The following is a 22007-nucleotide window of genomic DNA, read 5'->3' as shown; positions in this document are numbered from 1 at the left end:
TAGTATGATCAACAAGTTTGCAGATGACACAAAGATTGGTGGAGTAGCAGAAAGCATAAGGGACTGTCAGAGAGTACAGGAGGATATAGATAGACTGGAGAGTTGGGCGGAAAAGTGGCAGATGGTTTTCAATACAGACAAATGTGAGGTGATGCATTTAGGCAAGATTAATTCTAGAGCGAATTATACAATCAACAGAAGAGCCTTGGAAAAAGTTGATGGATAGAGAGATCTGGGAGTGCAGGTCCATTGTACCCTGAAGATTGCTGCACAGGTGGATAGAGTGGTCAAGAAGGCATTTAGTATGCTTGCCTTCATTGGACGGGGTATAAAGTATAACAGCTGGCAAGTCATGTTAAGATTGTATAAGACATTGGTTCGGCTGCATTTCGAATACTGTGTGCAGTTCTGGTCGCCACATTCCCAAAAGGATGTGGACGCTTTGGAGAGGATGCAGAGAAGGTTTACGAGGATGTTGCCTGGTATAGAAGGTGCTAGCTATGAAGAAAGGTTGAGTAGGTTAGGTTGATTTTCATTAGAAAAAAGGAGATTGAGTGGGGACCTGATTGAGGTTTATAAAATCATGAAGGGTATAGACAGGATGGATAGAGACAAGCTTTTTCCCAGGGTGAAGGATTCAATAACGAGAGGTCATGCTTTCAAGGTGAGAAGTGGAAAGTTTAAGGGGGATACATGCGGCAAGTACTTCACACAGAGGATGGTGGGCGTTTGGAACGTGTTGCCAGCAGAGGTGGTAGAGGCAGGCATCTGGATGCATCTGGATAAATGCACGAGTAGGTGGGGAGTAGAGAGATACAGATACTTAGGAATTGACCCACAGGTTTAGACAGTACATTTGGATTGGCTCAGGCTTGGAGGGCTGAAGGACCTGTTCCTAGGCTGTAAATTTTCTTTGTTCTTTGTTCTGATCACTGGACACAGTTTTGCAGAAGCAACAGGCAGAAGCGAGAGACTAATCCATGTAAATCCATGAGCAATTTCATAAGAGCTAAATGTTTCAGAAAATAAAAACTAACTTCCAGATAGCTGCTTTGCAAAGCTAGTTTAAACCAATCTATTAAAAAAATTCACTGTAAAATTGGTAGCAAAAATAGTTTTCAACTGTTAAATTCCCCAGGTCACTTTGAGTCGTGCAAGATATTTATTTTCTTTAAATGAAATCATGGCTTCATTCTGACCTAATGAAAGGATTTTAGCAAAATTCTCGCTCAATAAAAAATTATGTCCTTCAAACAGATTTTTCATGTTCCTCTCTGTGAAAACTGCCTTTATTAACACCTTTTATGCATTCTGCAGAACTGTCAGAAATGAATGTGGATGCTTGCACTGTTAGGGCCAGCATGGTGGCTCAGTGGTTAGCACTGCTGCTTCATAGCACTAGGGTCCCAGGTTCGATTCCAGCTTTGGCTGACTGTGTGGAGTTTGCATATTCTCCCTCCCTATAGTCCAAAGATGTGTATTTCAGGTGAATTGCCCGTAGTGTTAGGCGCATTAGTCAGAGGGAAATGGGTCTGGGTGGGTTACTCTTCAGAGGGTCAGTGTGGACTGGTTGGGCTGAAGGGCCTGTTTCCACATTGTAGGGAATCTAGTGTAAATATGCTTCATTTAATGTATTTTACCACAAACATTTTGCTGCTATGAAGATATTTTGTGGAGGTCTGCTTTTGGTTCCTATTGCATCTGTCACTCGAAATGTGAGTAAGCAAAACAGCTTGCAGCAGGACACTTTACCCACCTGCAGCATGATATAGCACCTAAGTCCATACGTGAGAAACACAGGAATCCAATATTACTCGCAACTTGCTGACAGCGTGAGAGGTAATTGAAGGGAAGGTAGAGAGGAAATTTGATAAAGTTGTTCAAAATCATGAGGGGTTGGATAGAGTGGAAAGAAGCAAACTGTTATCATTGGAGAAAGGTTGAAAACACTTTGGTCAAAGGTGTTTGGCAAAGATCCAGAGGTGAGCTGAGGAAAAGGTATATGCTGCAGGTTGTGACTTTTGAACGGACTTTTGATGGTGGTCTGATGAAGCAAAAAAAAAGCGCTGTGGGGAAAAGCCAGGGAAGTAGGATGAGCTGAATACTGATACTGCGCCAAATTGTCGTCTTCTGTGGTGTAAACATACTATGATCCTAACACATAAGCGAGAAATTTGCATGTTTCACATTGTGTAAAATTCAACCGTTGCAAACATCTCCCATCCAATATTGGCTGCCAAAGTAATTTGTTTCCACAATGTGTTTGTATTAAAAGAAGTAAAATCAAAATGCTGTTGGAAGTGTCAGACAATGTTACAAAATTGCTTTTAAAAATTTGAAATAGAATGAAGTCTTAATTAAGTCGATGCACCCTAGAAATAAGGAAAGTGATATTCTTTCTGCTGTTACTTTCACTGGATACAAAGTAAAAATACCACTTTGTTTTCATGTTTTATTGTATGGATCATAATGGAATAGTTTAAGTTGGGTGGGCTTCAGATTGGTTTCACAGGTCGTGGTTTCTAAATTTCCCACCCAATGTTGTTTCAGAATTGTGAAAATGTGTTTGAATGCTCCTATTTTTATTTTTGTGTCTGATTAAGCCCTCCCAGATAGTGGGTTTACATGTCAGAATCATTGACAGTTTGTTTGTGGTCCAGAGAGGGTACATGTTGTACCTCGTATGATTTTCTGAAAATTGTAATGAAAGAAAGCAGGCCCATTAGAGTTTCCATAGTGACTGTATTCCTACCATCTTCAGAAATTGGTAGAAAATTGTCCTGTTTCTCAAGTTTGTTCATTTGTGAGCTAAACAATATAAATTCTGCTGCGGAGCTGTTCTTATTGTACACTTATTGAGCAACTGACAGTTGGAGCAGGCCACTCTAAATTGAAATGTATATCCTTCTAGAAGAAAAGGCTTCATTTATTTTTCCCTTGAATATCTGAAAATTGGTACCAACAACAACAACAAGCTAAATATATAGCTGAGAGCATAACTTTGCGTGGCACAGTTGGAATAAACCCACCATTTTTACTGTCAGTGTTCAGATTGAAAGTGAAGCACTCCAAACTCAAACAACAAACATCAACTTCAGCAGAGCCAGTTACACAGATTAATTGGGAAACCTTTAAATAAATAATTCAAAATGTACAACAAAAGTACATTCTACTGAAAAAAAGAAATCAGCAAGAAAGACTCATCAGTGACACGCCCAGGAAATTAAGAATTAAACTAGATTAAGAGAAGTGGCTGAAGATATTGCAAAAATAAACTGGCAACTCTGAGGATTGGGGGACTAGGAGCGAGAAAGGGCTACTAAACTAATATAAAGGGAAAAAGCAGACTGAGAGTAAAACACCTTTTATAAGTATGTAAAAAGGTAATAGCAAACGTAAACATTAATACCTTAGGAAAGATCTGAGAAACTAGGATGGAGAATGAGAAAATGGCAGAGAGATTGAACACAAATTTTGTGTCTGGATTCACAGCAGTTGATGTAAGTTTCATTCCTGAATAGATGGTAACCTAGGAGCCATTAAGAATAAAGAAATCAATTATCAACAAGTAAGTAGTGTTGAAGTAACTTAATATTCTAAATCTAACAAATCCCAAGGACACCATGATCAATACTCTAGAGCTCCAAAAAGACAGCTGTAAATATAGTGGGTGTACTACCATGATCTTCTAAAATTCTTTAGATTCACGAGTGTCCCCATCTGATTGGAAGCTGGCAAATGTTACACCAGTTTTAAAGAAAGGAGGGAGACAGAAAAAAAAGAACTACAGGCCAGTTAGCTTAATGTCAATTGGAATAAATTGTTAAGAAAGTCTTTGTATTTAGAAAAGCATTGTTTGGTTTTACTGAAGGAAAATCCTGTTTTGACACATTTATTGAATGCAACGAGTAAGCAAGCCAAAGGGGAATAGTATCTCTACCTCATTTTTACCTGGATTTCCCAAAGGTATTCAATAAAGTGTCACAAAAACGTTTAAAGGCAAGATAAGTACTTATACAATTGGAATTTAACATATTAGCATTGATAGAAGATTGTTTAATGGACAAGGAGTTGAGAAAGGTCGCAAGTAGGGCATTTTCAAGTTGGCAGAAGTGAATAGTGGAATGCCATAAGGGTTGGTGCTGGGTTCATAGTTATTTACAATAAGACATTGAGGTTATAAAGTATAGGAGCAGAAGGAGGCTATTCAGCCCATTGAGTCTGCTCCACCATTCACTGAGATCATGGCTGATCTGATAAGCCTGAACTTCTCCTTTCTATCTCATCGAGTCATAGAGTCATAGAGATGTACAACATGGAAGCAGACCCTTCGGTCCAACCCGTCCATGCCGACCAGATATCCCAATCCAATCTAGTCCCACCTGCAGCACCCAGCCCATATCCCTCCAAACCCTTCCTATTCATATACCCATCCAAATGTTGCAATTATACCAGCCTCCACCACATCCTCTGGCAGCTCATTCCATACACACACCACCCTATGCGTGAAAACAGGTCTCTTTTATATCTTTCCCCTCTCACCCTAAACCTATGCCCTCTAGTTCTGAACTCCCCGATCCCAGGGAAAAGACTTTGTCTATTTATCCTATCCATACCCTTCATAATTTTGTAAACCTCTCAGCCTCCGACCCTCCAGGGAAAACAGTCCCAGCCTCATTTCTATTACTCTTGATTCCCATATTAATTAACCATCCGTCTCAGCCTTGAAAATGCTTAATGATTCAGCCTTTACAACCCTCCGTGGCAACGAACTCCACAAATTCACTACCCTCTGAGAGAAGAAATTTCTCCTCATCTCAGTCTTAAATGTGCAACCTCTTGTTCTGAGATTATACCCTTTGATTCTAGACTCAGTCAAAAGGGGAAACAACCTCTCAGCATCAATCCTGTCAGGCCCCATAAGAATCTTACGTATTTTCCCAAGGTTACCTCTTATTCTTCTGAATTCACACACAACCTATTCAGTCTCTCCTCATACTTCCTTAGACAGGGAGCCAAAGCCATCTGCAGTATTCTAAGTATGGTCTAACTAGTGACTTGCATAATTTTAGCAGGACCTGCATATTTTATTGCTCCATTCCCTTCATATTAACATGCGGTATTTTAGTAAATGTCTTTTGGAAAGCCAAATGTATTACATCGATTGCTTCCTTTTATCTATGCTTGTTTGTTACTGTCTCAAAGAATTAAAATAATTTTATCAGACATGACTTCCGCTTTATGAAGCCATGCTGACACTGCTTGATTATATTAAAGTTATATAGATTAAACTAGCAGGGCAGAGTGGGAACAAGTTATCAAAGATCCTATTGCTTATCACGTGATATGCTGGCAGATATATTGCTGGCATCAGCAAACAACTTCCCAATACTCTTGGTATCAAGTCTCGAAGGAGAAACTCTCTTTTAGGGCATAAATTGATCGCTGATTCTCGATACCTAAAGGGAAAATAATTTATCTCATTCAATTTTGGTGTGGTCGGCACTTCCCATGTAGTTATATTCTTCCCTTTTTCACACTGATTTTCCCAGCAAAGCATCAGGCATGCCTGATAAGATTGGCTCAGTGCCCTGGTTTTTAATCATGGGTCATCAGGCAGAAGATGAAAAACTAGAAGCTTAGAAGAACAGTTCCAAGTATTCTCTTAAGAAAATAAAGATTTCTACTTGAAAGACCCCTACAGTAGTTTAACATAAGTTGAGAACTCAGCTACAGCCCATTGCTGGCAAGGCATCATTTATTGATGCTCCAATTCATAGCTCTATAGATATTTAATCAGCAGCATTGTTCGTTCAGTTATTCAATGTAATGTTACCCTAAAATCACTGTGCAGCTGTTTCTTCTGTGCCAACACTTGCTGAGGCAAATCATTACCATATGTTCATGAGCTTTTTTTCCAAACTTCACATGAAGCCAAATAAACCTCTGCAGTGAAACAAACCATTGACCATCAATGTAGTTGAACCCTCTCAAAATAGGACTTATTTATTGATATTTTTAATACACGGTGCAGGTGGGAGGGATCCACTTAAAACAAATTTCAAATAATTTTGTGAGTGAACCAAACCACGTGCATTGTATTCTCTTCATTGAGCAGCTTCAGAGGATGAGGTAGCTAAGGTTTAGTCAGGGCTTCACACACCCTTTCAGGTTGAGGAATTAGAAAGTAAGGAATGGGCCAGTATCTGTTTGTTTGGAATGAAATTTCCTTTTTGGATTCTAACCATTTGATGTAGAGCCAATAGAAGTAATTTGATTGACAGAAAATGTACAGCTGTACAAGACAAGCCCACTAGCGTAAACTGTGCTCTCCTCGATAAATCTTAAAGTCCATCAACAGAATGCTAAAAATATTTTTGCCATCTTAAAACCACAAAAATACTGTGAAATATTATAAGGGGGAAACCATGCTGTTCACTGTTTAATTGTGAAATTATAAGCTGTCTTACATACAGGGCAATGGTTTTACCCAATAACAGAAGTCCTTTCTGTAGGAGAACCTTTAAATGGAAACATATTTATTTAAATGTAAAGGAGCTGTGTATTTCCATTCATCAAGTTAACATAGTGCTGAGTCCTTATTTTGTTCTAACAATAACGTAGTCCATAAACATGTAAAGCCAATGTGTGAATACCAAAGTGCACCATCATTTTGGACAGAAGTTAAATTTAAGAATAGCTTGTATGCAGCCACGTTTTCAGAATATATCCAAGGTGGAGGATAAAGTCTAATTTGAAACTATAATTTGAGATTCCCCGATACACCATTTCATGTTTTAAGTCTATCAATCCTTCCAGAAAGATACAGAAATGCCAAGACTATTCAACTGGCAAGACTATACTTTCTTGAGTTAGGGTAAGAAAGGCATCTACATCACTACAATGGAATAGAACAGATGAGAAAAAGCACTGAAAACAGAATTTTTATGGAATGTGAAAAGCGGTTGAATATACTTCTGAGTAATTAAGACAGATGCTGGAAATTACAGAATTATAGTATCACGTGCATTTGTTGATATAATTAATATTTGAGATATAGGACTGAGCCTTATTTTTTGACTAAGTGTGAGTTGCATCAAGTCTTTTTGGAAGGTTCTTTGCCTCAAGGCCTAGTACATTTTCTCTCCATAGCTTATCTGACTCACATCATTAATTGCCTACCCTATCCCTATAGTGTCCTTCTCATCTGGTTCTAGATTGATCTCACCAGTATTGTTACAGAACAACTCACTGCTGAAATATCCTGGAATTGACCAACATCCCTACCACCAGTGCCATATTTATAGGTTGTGGTGTACTCAGTCCACAGTTTCCCTGAATAGTGCCTTACATTTGCCTAGACATGGTAGACAAAGGAAATTTGGTTCCCTGCTTTGTGGGCAGGGACCTCAAGGTACTGCTGGATGGTGTGGGCACAGGCAGGATTGTGTGTTCCGTAGAACCAGCAAAGCAGGCCACAATACCAGAACCTGTCAGTCTAAACTGAGGTTGCCCCCGAGTCAGTGCAGTCTCGCCTATCTGGAACAATGCAGAGCACTGTAGGGAGAAAGGCAATGACTTGCTACTGTACCCACTTCCCATCAAGGCTTATCATCTACCAGCCTCACAGGAAAAAGCAACATCGCTGTCAACCACCACAATCCCATGAACTCTACATGCCCTTGCATAGCATATTCACTCACTTGGAACACATTCCCAACTGCACCAAAGGTAACAGTTGTGCAATTGATTTTCATCTTCTGTAATACTTCCCTCTCTCTCACTCCAGGAGGAAAACCACCCATATTAGGGCAGAAAGAGTGAAGACAGTAGTGAACTGTCCCCCAATATTTGGCTCCTTACCTTTTAAAAGAAGAGCATTCTGTCTCTGACTATGCGGAGCAGCTGACTGAATATGTCCAAACCTCTTGAGTGATGTGTGAGGCTGCTCTTGATGTCCTATATTAAGATCCCCTGATCAAAGGCTGTTTCCCTTGATTTTCCCAGGACAAGCTTCCTAGCTTTATGTCTGCGCTAAGTGACACAGCAAGACAGAAGTAATATGAGCCTAGTATCTCAGGCTGAGTGGTCAAAGAACAAAAAGGCAAGGCAAGGAAAGGCAGTGCCAGACAGGAATGCCATGGGCATCCAAGTAAACTTATTGTGAGTGAGCACTATGACAGGGTGAGCAAAGAGCTCCAGGATATAAGCTGGTCCAGTCCATAAAATGGGTGTATGTTCCTGATGGCACAGTGTCCTTGATGCAGCATTACAGTGGTAGTTGCCTGTGCAACGTGAGATGCAGCATTTAAGTGCAGAAACACATTATAAATGAATCAGAGATGTACCTCAAGGATTCTTAGAAGCTGTCACATGTTGAATGCCAATGTCCGTGGATATGGGATGCATGCGATCAGTACCCTTGGAGCATGTCCTGAAGTGTTGGTGACTGCTGTCCAACATGGATTAAGCTGAATATTAATAAGGTGTGACGTGCATCTATAATCTATCATCCTTTTAATTTGCAATTTGTTGCTGTCTGGTGTGAAACCTTCCTCAGTGCTTGACAGATACATAAAAGATGCAGTGATTTCCTCCTGGCATTGAGATAAGCATTGCTGAACTTCTCACCTGGTTCCATTATAAATTGTGCTGTTGCCCGTGTGGTTCAGACCACTATAATCTTTCACCCATTGAAAGAAGTGTGGGAGCATGCCTGGGCGTGCCAGGTCTGAGGGAGCCAGATTTTAATTTATGGTTAAAATAAAAATGATAAAAATATACCAGATTCTCCTTTCAATAGAATCTGCCTTTCACTAATTTCAGAAGTTAGAATCAACTTGATGATATAATGTTGTTCACTGTGTCCATGCCTTCCTCCCTTATTCCTTTGAGATTATTGCCATTTCCTTTTCTGAGCAACTTCCAGAAGTAGTTGAGGAAAACATGCAGAAAGATGTAACAATGGCAATGGAGTAACTATACATCTGAACCGCAAATATTCACAGAAGCTCACCTTTTCAGGCACTCAAGTTGTATCTTGGCAGGTTTGCCTGAGAGACTGACCTATTATTAATCTACAAAGACCTTTGCATTTGAATCAGATAGGCATAATTAAAGAGTGTCCGGGTCCAGTGATCCTCCTTTAGAACTAGCTAAGGAAAGGTTGGTTTTTATGCAGAAGTTGGGGTTATAGGGAGAAGGTAAAGAATAAACAATAGATGGAGATAGAGCCCACAGAAAGAGAAGAATGGCTGTTCAGACAAAGAATTGGATAACGGTCAGTCTAGGAGGATGAATAAATACTATTGGGGATTATTGGAGGCTAACAGTGGGTATTGTGTAAAAGCAGATCATGTGGTAACAAGGCCTGGTGAGCCACACCACTTTGTGCCATCATTAATATCTCTATCTCAGGCTTGCTGCAGTGCTCCAGCAAAGCTCAGTGCTATCTGGAAGAACAGCACCCCCCTTTTCACTTGGGAACTCTCCAGCCTTCTGGACTCAATATCAAGCTCAATAATTTTAGGGCTTGAAGCACCTTCTCCAATGGCCTAACCCCAACCCCACCCCACCCCGACATGCAACAGACTGTGTTATCACATGGTCTACTATTACACACTACCCATTGTTAGCCACCAATAGTTCCCTTTAGCAGCCATTCATTCTCCTAGGCTGATTGTTCTCCACTTCTTTGTCTGTCCAACTGTCCTTCTCTCTGTTTGGGCTTTATGTCCACCTATTGTTTACTCCTTACTCCCTCCCCCAACCTAGCTCCTGTGTAAAAAACAACCTTTTCCTAGCTATCATCAGTTCTGAAGAAGGGTCACTGGACCTGAAAAGTTAACTCTGATTTCTCTACGTCAATGCTGCCAGACCTGCTGAGCTTTTCCAGAAATTTCTATTTGTGTTTTCTGATTTCCAGCATCTGCAGTTCTTTCAGCTTTTAATTACTATTAGTTGTTACACACACCTATTAAATTATGAAAAAAAGGAAAAATCTCAGCAGGTCTCGCAGCATCATTAACACACACACACACACACACACACACACACAAGCTTACATGCTCACACACTCATGCAGACCATCTCTCATACACATGCACTCTTTCTCATATACACACTGATACCCAAGCACGCACCCTCTCACAGGCTTATACCCCATCACACTCACACATACACACTCTTAGCCAAGCATGCACAAATGCAAACACACACACACTCACATGCACTCACACTCACATGCACACATTCTCTCTGTCTGTGTGTGTGTCTCTCTCTCTCTCTCTCTCTCTTTCTTTCTCTCTCCCCTCCCCCACCCCCACATCGCGTGCGCGTACACACATTTTAGTCTATGGGATGAATTTGGATCTGCAGAATTATATTTACAGATATATTCTACTTTATGCAAACAATACACAACTGGTAGGCAATCAATGCAGACAGTCAATCCATCCAATATTTTGTAAATTCCAGTTTGGAAATAGAACCAGTCTGAGTCAAGATTGGGATACAGACAGACTCTGAGCTCACACCTTTAAGATATTGTCTGAGCTGAGATGTCACCTTTTGTTATAAAACCTTAAGTTATCTTGAGAATGTGACATTCTAAAAGATGAAAGACTTAACAACATTTGAGGTTTGTTAACTATATCATTTTACTTGCATGTCACTGTAATCTTTTGCTATAAATTCTGTGTCTTATGGTCCTACTTCACAACTACCTCATGAAGGAGCAGCGCACTGAAAGCTAGTGCTTCCAAATAAACCTGTTGGACAATAACCTGTTGTGTGTTGTGTGATTTTTAACTTGGAAAAGAGTGTTAAGTGTGTGGAAGTGAAGTAATGCTGAGTCCTGCTTGATATTGCTGATATAGATGAATATTGGGATGATGGTACATGGAACAGCACCTGTAGCTTGTGATGCAGCTTTTGGCTTTGAACTTTTGTTGCTGACTTTGCTGCTCACATGAGGGAACTAAACTTGCTGTAGCACTGCATCAGGGTTCTCGAGAGCTTGACTCCTAGCACTGATAATCATATCTACGTATTGCCGATGCCTTTTGAGATTTTCTTTAGAGGATTTATTAGTCCCCTGTGGATGGAACACATTTCTCTTCCAACAAACCTCTTGAACCAAGACCCCCAGTCTACCTCTTGGAATCTGCTGTCAGCCACATTCTAATTTTCGGTATTTCTGAGGTCAAATTTACTCCTAGAGTTACTTCCAAATCCTATTCCTGTCAAGATAAATCTTCCCTCTGAGGATAATTGGCTGAATTTTAATTAATGAAGGTTTAACTCATTGTTTTGGATGCCCATTGATATGTACATTCAAGGTTATTTAAATTAAGCCCACTTTAGTCTGCTTTGTGAAGTAACAGAGCTAATATTACTGCAAGAGTGATCCATTTTATATAAAATTGTAAAATACTGTAAGAATTTGATAGTGAAGAGGAAAGACTTAAATATTGGAAGTACATTAAATGCTCTGATTTTTAAAAGCACAAAAAATTGAAAACTTTGCACTGATCAAATCATCAATCGTTGGAGAATGTCAGAGGCACTGAAATATCAGGGGGTGCAGTAGGTCCTAGAGTATCCTGCTTCAAATTGAAACCATTCCACTTATCCATGTTTAAAATTCATGAGATTCTGACAATTTGAATCTTTGGTGGATTGCCTGTATGTTATTTCCCAGAATCAAGTGGATAAACACAACTCAGAACTTAAATCAAATCTTGATTGAGATAAAGCAAGTTGAAACAAGCTACTAAGCTGCTGAAATGACTTGACTGGAACAAATTAAAGAATTAACAGCAAATTAGAAGATGTGGAGAGCTTTCAGTGTAGATATAACCTGACAGTGTTTTGCTGTTGTTCACTAGCTAGGCCACAGACTCAAAATATTTGGACTTAGATCACAACCTACTGGCACTCACAATCAAGTTTCTCAATGTTACTAAGGATGAAACAGCAGTGCCATTTATGCATCACTGTGAAGTAATTCCCTCTTTACAGCATCACAGAAGTGACAGTTATAACCATACCCTTCCTTCCTGAGCTCTTGATTGCCTGGACAAGTGTGAAAACTCCTTGGTTGAGCCATTACGCAGTGAGCCATAGAGATGTACAGCATGGAAACAGATCCTTTGGTCCAACGCGTCCATGCCGACCAGATATCCCAATCCAATCTAGTCCCATCTGCCAGCACCTGGCCCATATCCCTCCAAACCCTCCCTATTCATATACCCATCCAAATGCCTCTTAAATGTTGCAATTGTACCAGCCTCCACCACTTCCTCTGGCAGCTCATTCCATACACGTACAACCCTCTATGTGAATACGTTGCCCCGTAAGTCTCTTTTATATCTTTCCCCTCTCACCCTAAACCTATGCCTTCTAGTTCTGGACTCCCCAACCCCAGGGAAGCGACATTGTCCATTTAACCTATCCATGCCCCTCATAATTTTGTAAACCTCTATAAAGTCACCCCTCAGCCTCTGAAGCTGCAGGGAAAACAGCCCTAGCCTGTTCATCCTCTCCCTCCAGCTCAAATCCTCTAATCCTGGCAACCTCCTTGTAAATCTTTTCTGAACCCTTTCAAGTTTCACAACATCTTTCCGATAGGAAGGAGACCAGAATTCCATGCCATATTCCAACAGTGGCCTAACCAATGTCCTGTACAGCCGCAACATGACCTCCCAACTCCTGTACTCCATACTCTGACCAATAAACGAAAGCATACCAAACGCTTTCTTCACTACCCTATCTACCTGCCACTCCACTTTCAAGGAGCTATGAACCTGCACTGCAAGGTCTGTTTGTTCAGCAACACTCCCTAGGTCCTTACCATTAAGTGTATAAGTCCTGCTAAGATTTGCTTTCCCGAAATACAGCACCTCACATTTATCTGAATAAATCTCCATCTGCTACTCCTCAGCCCATTGGCCCACTGATCAAGATCCTGTTCTAATCTGAGGTCACCCTCTTCACTGTCCACTACACCTCCAATTTTGGTGTTATCTGCAAACTTACTAACTATATCTCTTATGCTCACATCCAAATCATTTATGTAAATGATAAAAAGTAGAGGACCCAGCATCGATCATTGTGGCACTCCACTGGTCACAGGCCTCCAGTCTGAAAAACAACCTCCATCACCTCTCTCTGTCTTCCACCTTTGAGCCAGTTCTGTATTCAAATGGTTAGTTCTCCTTGTATTCTGTGAGATCTAACCTTGGTAATCAGTCACCCATGGGGAACCTTGTCGAACACCTTACTGAAGTCCATATAGATCACATCTACCGCTCTGCCCTCATCAATCCTCTTTGTTACTTCTTCAAAAAACTCAAGTTTGTGAGACATGATTTCCCACGCACAAAGCCATGTTGACTATCCCTAATCAGTCCTTGCCTTTCCAAAAACATGTACATCCTGGTGTAGTCTGACTACACAATAAGGATATGTGATTTTAAACTTGGTTCAAAAACTGTTCAAAGATATCTCTTGAACCTCAAGTGTTTTCTCATTTGCAGTGACTTGAATATTCAAGAGAATAAGCATGTTTGATTTTGATCCCGAAATGTAACCAGTAATGGTTGGAAAGCGAGTCTAAATACACTGGTATAAGTGCAGCGCTTTCTACTGCTGAACTTTTGTCCAGCAATATGAAACAGAATCTGCCAGTAATAAAGTAAGAATTTGAAACAGAATGCATGTCAACTGATGGGAAATTAATAGTGGAAAAGGAGTATATCCAGGCTGAGGTTAAAAATTGACAAGTAACATTCATGCCCAGGAGTGCAGGACAGCTTCAACGAGAGAATCTAATATTGATATTGAACGCATTACCATCACTGATTTCCCTAGTTTCAATATACTGAGGGTTGCCATTGATTAGAAACTGAACTGGAGCAGTTTTCTAAATGCTGTGCCTACAACTGCAGATCAGAGGCTGAGTTTTGTGGTGGGTAGCTTACCTCCTAGCTCCTGAAAGATCTGTAAGGCACAGCACATGAGTGTAATGGAGTACTGTTCTCTTGTCTGGATGAATGGATTTCCAAAAAACTTGAGAAGTTTGACACCATCCAAGCCAGAACAGCCTGCTTAACTGGCACATTCCTTCATCATTCACTCCATCCACTTGCAATGCACAATAACAGCAGTGTATACCATCTACAAGATAGAGTGAACAACTCAGTAAGGGTCCTCCCACAGCATCTCCAAACTCGTGATCTCTACCATCCAGAAGGAGAAATGTAGCAAATGAATGGGAACATAATCAATTCCAAGATCCCCTCCAAACCACACACCTGGCAGACACAACTATGTTGAATTGAATTGAATTAGCTTTATTGTCACATACTCAAATACGTACAGTGAAAGGTTGACAAGTCATCACTTAGGGCACCATTTTAGATGCTATAACATTGTTCCTGCACGGTAGCCAGGTCAAGATCCTGGAACTCAACTTCCTCAGAGCACTGTGGGTGTCCTCGTGCTCCAAGAACTACAGCAGTTCAAGAAGGTAGCTCACCATCACCTCAAAAGCAATTAGGGATGGACGATAAACACATGCCCAGCCAGTGATGCCTATATTTGTGTGTAAGAGAAGTGTAATGGATTCAGTTTTTTGGGAAGAGGGTAAGTAGTAAGAAGCGAGGGAACAAGTTGTTAAATTAGGACTTAATTTTAAAAAAGGAAATAATAGAATTAAAATAAGGATTTTGTCTGGCTCTTGCATTATTTTGTTCCAAAATCCCAATTTATTCTTCATAACTAAAGATGCAATTTTTCAAGTGAATATGCTGAATTGGCCCTTGTGTTCTTTGTGTGGAAGCTTATTGAGAGCTCTGCAGTGTAAATGGTTTTCCCCCCCTTTTTCTAGACATTAAATACTTTCCAGTTTATTAAAATATAGCAGTTCTATTCCATATATGTCATGGGGTTATTTAATGTCGTTAAGAAATCTAATAATATGTCAACTAATGGAAAGTCACCAATATTGAAGGAACACCTCACTATTTATTATAAAAACAAAAAATGTGTTTGGTTATGCAAAGATTTTTTTTCCAGCATAAGCTTTATTGGAATTTCCTAACACTACTGTTTTCATTGTCTGGCAACATCTTTTAGTGGGCGTTCTTATGTTTTTAATCGGTATCCATTTCCTCACAACTGGTTCTTTAAAACTACAGAATGATACTGCATGGAAATAGGCATTTGGCTCATCATGCCTCATTCAAAGACCTGTACAATTAGTGCCATGTCTGTCATCATTCTCCATGGTCCTATAGATGGTTCTCCTTCAAATATTGCTTTAGTTCTCTTTTGAAAACGGTGAACTTAATCTACTTATGCCATCATTTCAGTCAGTGCATTGCAGGTAAAATATTTTGTGTGCTTAATAAAGTGTTTCTTTATGATGTCTCTGGTTCTTTTGTCCATCATATTGAATCTATGCTGTCTCATTACTTATCCTATTGCTAGTAGAAACGGTTTCTCTTTGTCTATATAGTCGATAGTGCTATTTATTTTCATAGAAAAGCAGTTGCTTTTCAGGATTTGCTTCCAAAAAACTATCACTCTAGGAAGGATAGGTACAACTAAGTTTATTTTTCACTTTGGTGTGAATTTTTGCCTCGAGATGAAGCCTGCAAAATCTTCAACGTGAATTGGCTGTAATGTGATTGAAGAATTTAGACCATTATTTGTAGAATGTGAACTTTCCTTACCAATATTGGCAATAGCACGATTCAGGCCCCATTAGTTTAAATGGCGCGATTTTCTTATAATAAGAGATTGCACAGGAACAGAACTATTGTGTTATATCAAGATCGACTTTCCTATCAAAACTGTTCATGATCTTGACCACTTCTGTCAATTATCTTCTTAATCTTAACTGCTGTAAAGAGAACAACCCCAGGTTCTTCAGTCTCTCTGCAGAATTGATAACCTTCATTTCTGCTGCTATTCAAGTACAATTTCCCTGCAACAACTACAGAGCCTTGATATCCTTCCTAAAGATGATGTTTAGAATCGGACATGATGTTGCAGCTGAGGCCTAAGTAGTGTTAATAAAACTGAGGAACTCAAATGCTTTTTTTGGTTTTATGCAACCTTCTCAACTTGTCATGCTTCACTGAAAGAATAATGCAAGCATCTACAACTCTCTCTGTTCCTGCAGTCTTTTAAAATTGTACCGATTAGTTTCTATTATTTCTTTAGCCTACTATCAAATTTATCATTTTTTACTTCCATATGTTAAATTCCATCTGCCACATATTTGACCATTTCACTAGTCTGTGTCCTCCTTAGGTTTGTGTTATGATTCTAGCTGAAGGTAATACTAAACAGCTAAAATTACAGCGTGAAACCTGTCTTGTTAAACCATAGGCTTTATTTTTCATTTTTCTTAGTATGGAGGTCAGTCACTGAATAAGAGATTGCAAATGTATTTTGAACTAAGTAACATAAAGGTTTATTACACCAAAGAAAAGCATCAACTATCTTACAGTACACAAGAATATTTGGAACAATTTCATCACAAATTTCAGAAGAAAAATCAGCCCTTTTATCTTACAAGCGCTGAAACTTCAATGAAGAGTCACCACTCTCCATGCTAAAGACTCTTACTCAGTTGACACAGCTGCAATCAGTTTCATTTTGGTACATTTTGGTAGTTTTTGCTACTTTCTTCAATTAATGTCTTTACTGGAAACCCATAGATTTAACTGCTAACTCATCTCACTGATTGTTTAACATAGGTTATCGAGACTCATATCTTCAACAACCTTGCAAGGTGACGTTCTTTCTGGTACCCCCACAACCTATGGCTTCTGGACTTGCTTCTCACTGACTTCTAAGAACTTCAGCACCTGCTGTGTGCCCTCTCTCTGGGTTATAAAACTCAACAAGGAGAAAGTGAGGACTGCAGATGCTGGAGATCAGAGCTGAAAAATGTGTTGCTGGCAAAGCACAGCAGGTCAGGTGCGCTTTTCCAGCAACACATTTTTCAGTTATAAAACTCAAGTCAGTTAATATCTTAACAATTACTTCTCCAGGTAGCTTACTACCCATTTTGCTGAAATCAGTGACTTCTTGAAAATGCTGTTTTGACCTTATTGTTCAAAATTAGTTTCCAAACTTTAAAACAAAAACACATCAGACTTTCACATACCTGAAAAACAAAATCCATTTTTTCTCCTTTTTAGAAGTCAAGTTTCCAAATAACAATTACAAATAACGAATCTTCATCATTCTTCATGCTATTTTCTTCTTGTTTACAGACATGCTGAGTTTCATGACATCTACAAACTTTGAAATTATTCAGGCCATCCATGTTGAAAGGGCACAATCTCAGAGTAAAGAAACACCCACAAAGATTGGGTGGCATGATGTTAAGCACTGCTGCCTCACAATGTCAGGAACCTGGGTTCGATTTCACCCTCGGATTACAGTCTGTGGGGACTCTACACATTCTCCCTGTGTCTTCGTGGGTTTCTTCCGGGTGCTCCAGTTCTTCCCACAGTCAAAAGATGTGCAGGTTAGGTGAATTGGTCATGCTAAACTTCCCAAAGAGTCCAGAGATGAACAAGCTAGGTTGATTAGTAATGAGAAATACAAAGTTATACTGATAAGATAAAGGGTGGGTCCAGGTGGAATGCTATTCAGAAGGTTGGTGTGGACTCAGTGGGCAGATTGGCCTGCTACCAGAGGACTTTCTTTTCTCCAAGGGTGAAGATTCTATGGAATTCTTTACTACAAATGGCTATTGAATCCAAGTATTATGTAAATTCAAGGCTGAGATAGATAGATTTTTAATCATTTAGGGAATCACTGGTTACGGAGATAATGTAGGAATGTGGAATTGAGGATTATCAAATCAACCGTGATCACAATGAATGACAGAGCAGACTCGATGGGCTGCAATGCCATAATGGTCTAATAAGCACCAGAATCTCCTGAAGATTGCCAGGTATGGGATCCTCAAAATAATTCAGCTCAATTTTGAATTTACAATTAGTTATTGGAAGCAATTTTCCATTTCTGAAATGTCAACATTGATAGCTACATAAAAGTATTCTATAATAGCAATGGATATAACTTTGTATATGCTGCAGCCAAAAAGGTTTGGAATTGGGAATAGTTTCCTTCAATTCAAAATGACACTATCTTATTTATGAATGGATTGCATGTCTAATATTTTCTAATATGGAATACCCCTTCATATCTAATAGACTGAAGAAGGCTTCATTGCTTTTGTCATTTACAAAAGTAGACAAACAAAGGAAAACATCAAAACGTCCTGACTTGGATTCTTCGAGTTGCTTAACTGCTGCTAAAAATTCACCGATGTTGCAATAACCACAATAATCAAGGCTTTCACATTATGAAACCACAGGAATAAAAAGGATAAAATATGTTTCAAAACCAATACAGTTGGTCACATTTTGAAAATTTCTAACAGCTTGTTTTAATCTGTTAGGCCCAAATGCAAACAAGTGATAACTGAAATGTGGGAAGAAAGTGGCTTCGTGGTAATGTTATTGGACTAGTAATCCAGAACCCCACGCTAATGTTCTGCAAGCATTGGTTTAATCCTACCAATGCAGATGGTGAAATTTCAATTCAAATAAAAAAAATCTGGAATTGCAAAATAAAATCTAGCTATGTAAGCACTGTTGATTATTGTATGTCTAAAAAAAGAACATCTGGTTTACTCGTGCTCTTCATGGAAGAAAATCTGTTATCCTTATTTGGTCTGGTCTATATGTGTCTCCTTACCCACAGCAATGTGATTGACCCTCAGCTGAAATTTGGCAATTAAGGATGGGCAATAAATGCGAGCCTAGCCAGCAACGCCCACATTGCATGAGCGAATAAACAAAAATATACTCTACCAAAACATAACATTATGAGGGTGACAAAAGTGCTTGATTGAATAGATTGCGAATCATTGGACAAACCATATGGATGTAGATGGAATAGTTTAGATTAGATGTGCTTCAGATTGGTATGACAGGTCGGCGCAACATCGAGGGCCAAAGGGCCTGTACTGCGCTGTTATGTTCTATATTCTATGAAGAAACAAAAAGAGTCACAAGAATCCTCTTAGCTTTGCCTGATTACCATACAACTGTTCTTGCATTTAGTGTTTTCTCATTTTCTTGTCAAATTTGCATTTCTCCTTATTTCTAACTTGCTGCTTCTTTCCAACTGTTCAATATATATAAACACACATAGTGCGGAATAAGAAAAATATCCCCCATTCATAAACTACTTCTGCCAGACAATGTGTATGTTTATTCTACTCATTTAACTCCTGAAAGAAGTAAATATCACAATTAAAACTTTCAAAATGGCAAAACTCTACAAATCTTTAATCTAGTGATATTGTAGACCATGGATCTTACTTCCAAACTACTTTGTTCAATACTCTCTGGTCGTATTTTATGTCTTATTGCAATTCTAGTTTAACAGGAGCCACAGTGCCAGAATGGTGTTCGATTAACAAATTCTATAATTTCTGGATTAGTGGTGCTGGAAGAGCACAGCAGTTCAGGCAGCATCCAGGTAGCTTCGAAATCGACGTTTCGGGCAAAAGCCCTTCATCAGGAATAGGGCTTTTGCCCGAAACGTCGATTTTGAAGCTACTTGGATGCTGCCTGAACTGCTGTGCTCTTCCAGCACCACTAATCCAGAATCTGGTTTCCAGTCATTGTTTTTACCTTGTAAATTCTATAATTTGCTTTTCTTTCTGCTTGAAGCTTACTAATTTTAGGCTAATGCCCCCTAGTCTGCAATTATAATTTGAAGATGTTAACTAACATTCTTATATCCAAGGCTTTTCTCAATCCAGTTAACAGTTGTCTGTACCTCAGCATTTTATACCGTATCACTGGGTCTGCCTTAAATTTTTTGCCATATGACTTACTCTTCTCACTAAAAAGTAGAAAACATATGAAAGTTGAAATTCTTCTAAATTACCCAATGGAATAATTAATCATGCCATGAATGAAAATCCAGCTGTTGTACAAACTTTACTATTCCTCTACCTGTTTTCTGATCAGATGAAATGAGTAATGCTCTCCAGATTATGGTCATTCTGTCTGTGTTCCTTTTCACAGTCGCCTTCTAAGATAGAATGCCTTCTAAAGAGTTCTACCTAATTGTTCGGACAAACTCACTCCTCAGTGGCAGAAAGCACATGTAGGAAGCTAGCAAAACTAGTCTATAACTCTGATAATCTGTACTGCTTGAATGTGTTCAGAACATTTCTTTATTTCACTAATTTCTGGTTTATAGCAGCTTGTTCTCAGTTTCTTTTATTGAATCAAATTATTATGTTAAAACAAATGACAAATTCTTAATCTTTTTTCCCCATTACAGACCATGAATGTAACTGCAGTATTGTTGGAAGCAGCAATGATTCCCTCTGTAACACATCGTCAGGCCAATGCGATTGCCTACCTGGGTACATCGGCCTACAGTGCAGTGATTGTGCAGGAGGCTATTACCGCAGCACCATTAACGGACAGTGCACTTTATGTGGATGTAATGAGACAGGAGCAGTAAACTCCCAATGTCACAGGTAAGGACATTATAGTTCAGTGGTAGAAAGGGTGGTAACACTATCAGTCAACACTGAATTCCCAGGAGAGACAAGCCAGTAACTAAAGGCAATAGGAAAGTGGAAAGTAGCAATGTTGTAAGTAGCCCCACCTGTCTCCTCAGCCATCACCACGTAGAAGGTCACAGGCAGCAGGTGCATGGGGGCACCATATCCTCCAGGTTTTCCTCCAATTCACACAGAATTCCGGCTTCAACATGTACCTGAGTTTCTTCAGCATGTTGAATCAAATCCTGTGGAGTCATCCTCATTGCACGGTATTGTACTGCATTGTTTCAAAAATGCCTACCATTCAAGAACAGCTAGGGAGGTCATTAAATGCTAGAAGTATTCACACTGTCCATATCTGGTGAATGAATTAGAAGAAAGTTACATTGACTTATCATCTACATTTCTTTTATCATTCAAGGCACGGGACATTGAATTTGAAAGCCATCAAACATCTACACACATGGCAGGAACTCACATCTATATATTTATCATTACATGAAGATAGTTTAGGCTATATTTGGTGCATCAAAGATACTATTAACATTTCAAATGGCTTCTCCGATTAGGGGAGGCAATAGTCTATTGGGGTATTATCACTAGACTACCCAGAAATTTAGCTAATGTTCTGAGGACCTGGGTTCAAATCTTTCCAAGACAGATGTTGGAATTTGAATTCAATTTTAAAAATCAGGCATTAAAATCTACTCTTGAAACCATTGTTGGGAAAGCCCATCTGGCTCACTAATGTACTTCAGGGAAGGAAATCTGCCATCCTCACTTAGTCTGGCCTACATGTGAGCCAGTAGACCTACAGCAACATGGTTGACTCTCATTTGCCCTCTGAACTGTCCTAGCAAGCCACTCAGCTGTATCAATTGCCATGAAGTCTCAACAAAGAAATGAAACTGGAAGGACCACCTGGTTTTGACCTAGGTACCAGAGAAGACAATGACAAAAACAGCTCTGTTGACCTATCCCACAGACTGCAAACTCTCTACTGGTTGGAGTCATACCTGGCACATAGAAAGATGGTTGTGATTGTTGGAGGTCAGACGTCTGAGCTCCAGGATAACTCTGCAGCAGTTCTTTAGGGTAGTGTCCCAGGCCCAACCATCTTCAGCTGCTTCATCAATAACCTTCCCTCCTTCATAAGATCAGAAGTGGGAATGCTCGCTGATGATTACACAATGTTCAGCACCATACATGACTCTTCATATAGCGAAGGGATCCATGTTCAAATGCAACAAGAACTGGACAATATCCAGGCTTGGGCTGTCAAGTGGCAAGTAACATACACGCTACACAAATGGTAGGCAATGAATATCTCCAATAAGAGACAATCTAACCACTATCCTTGGATATTCAATAATTTTACCTTCTC

General features: G+C 39.4%; 1 protein-coding gene across 1 annotated transcript in view; it reads left to right on the top strand.

Moving 5' to 3' along the window:
- LOC140469240 (multiple epidermal growth factor-like domains protein 9) overlaps positions 1 to 22007 on the top strand; it is a 329117-nt gene that overhangs the window by 78520 nt on the left and 228590 nt on the right. The window contains exon 2 of the mRNA XM_072565576.1: positions 20395 to 20596. Within this exon, the coding sequence (XP_072421677.1) occupies positions 20395 to 20596 (202 nt within the window). The remainder of the gene's footprint in view (positions 1 to 20394; positions 20597 to 22007) is intronic.

Source organism: Chiloscyllium punctatum, chromosome 49 (genome assembly GCF_047496795.1).
Source record: "Chiloscyllium punctatum isolate Juve2018m chromosome 49, sChiPun1.3, whole genome shotgun sequence".
Classification (NCBI taxonomy): domain Eukaryota; kingdom Metazoa; phylum Chordata; class Chondrichthyes; order Orectolobiformes; family Hemiscylliidae; genus Chiloscyllium; species Chiloscyllium punctatum.
This window is presented reverse-complemented; position numbering and strand designations above follow the sequence as displayed.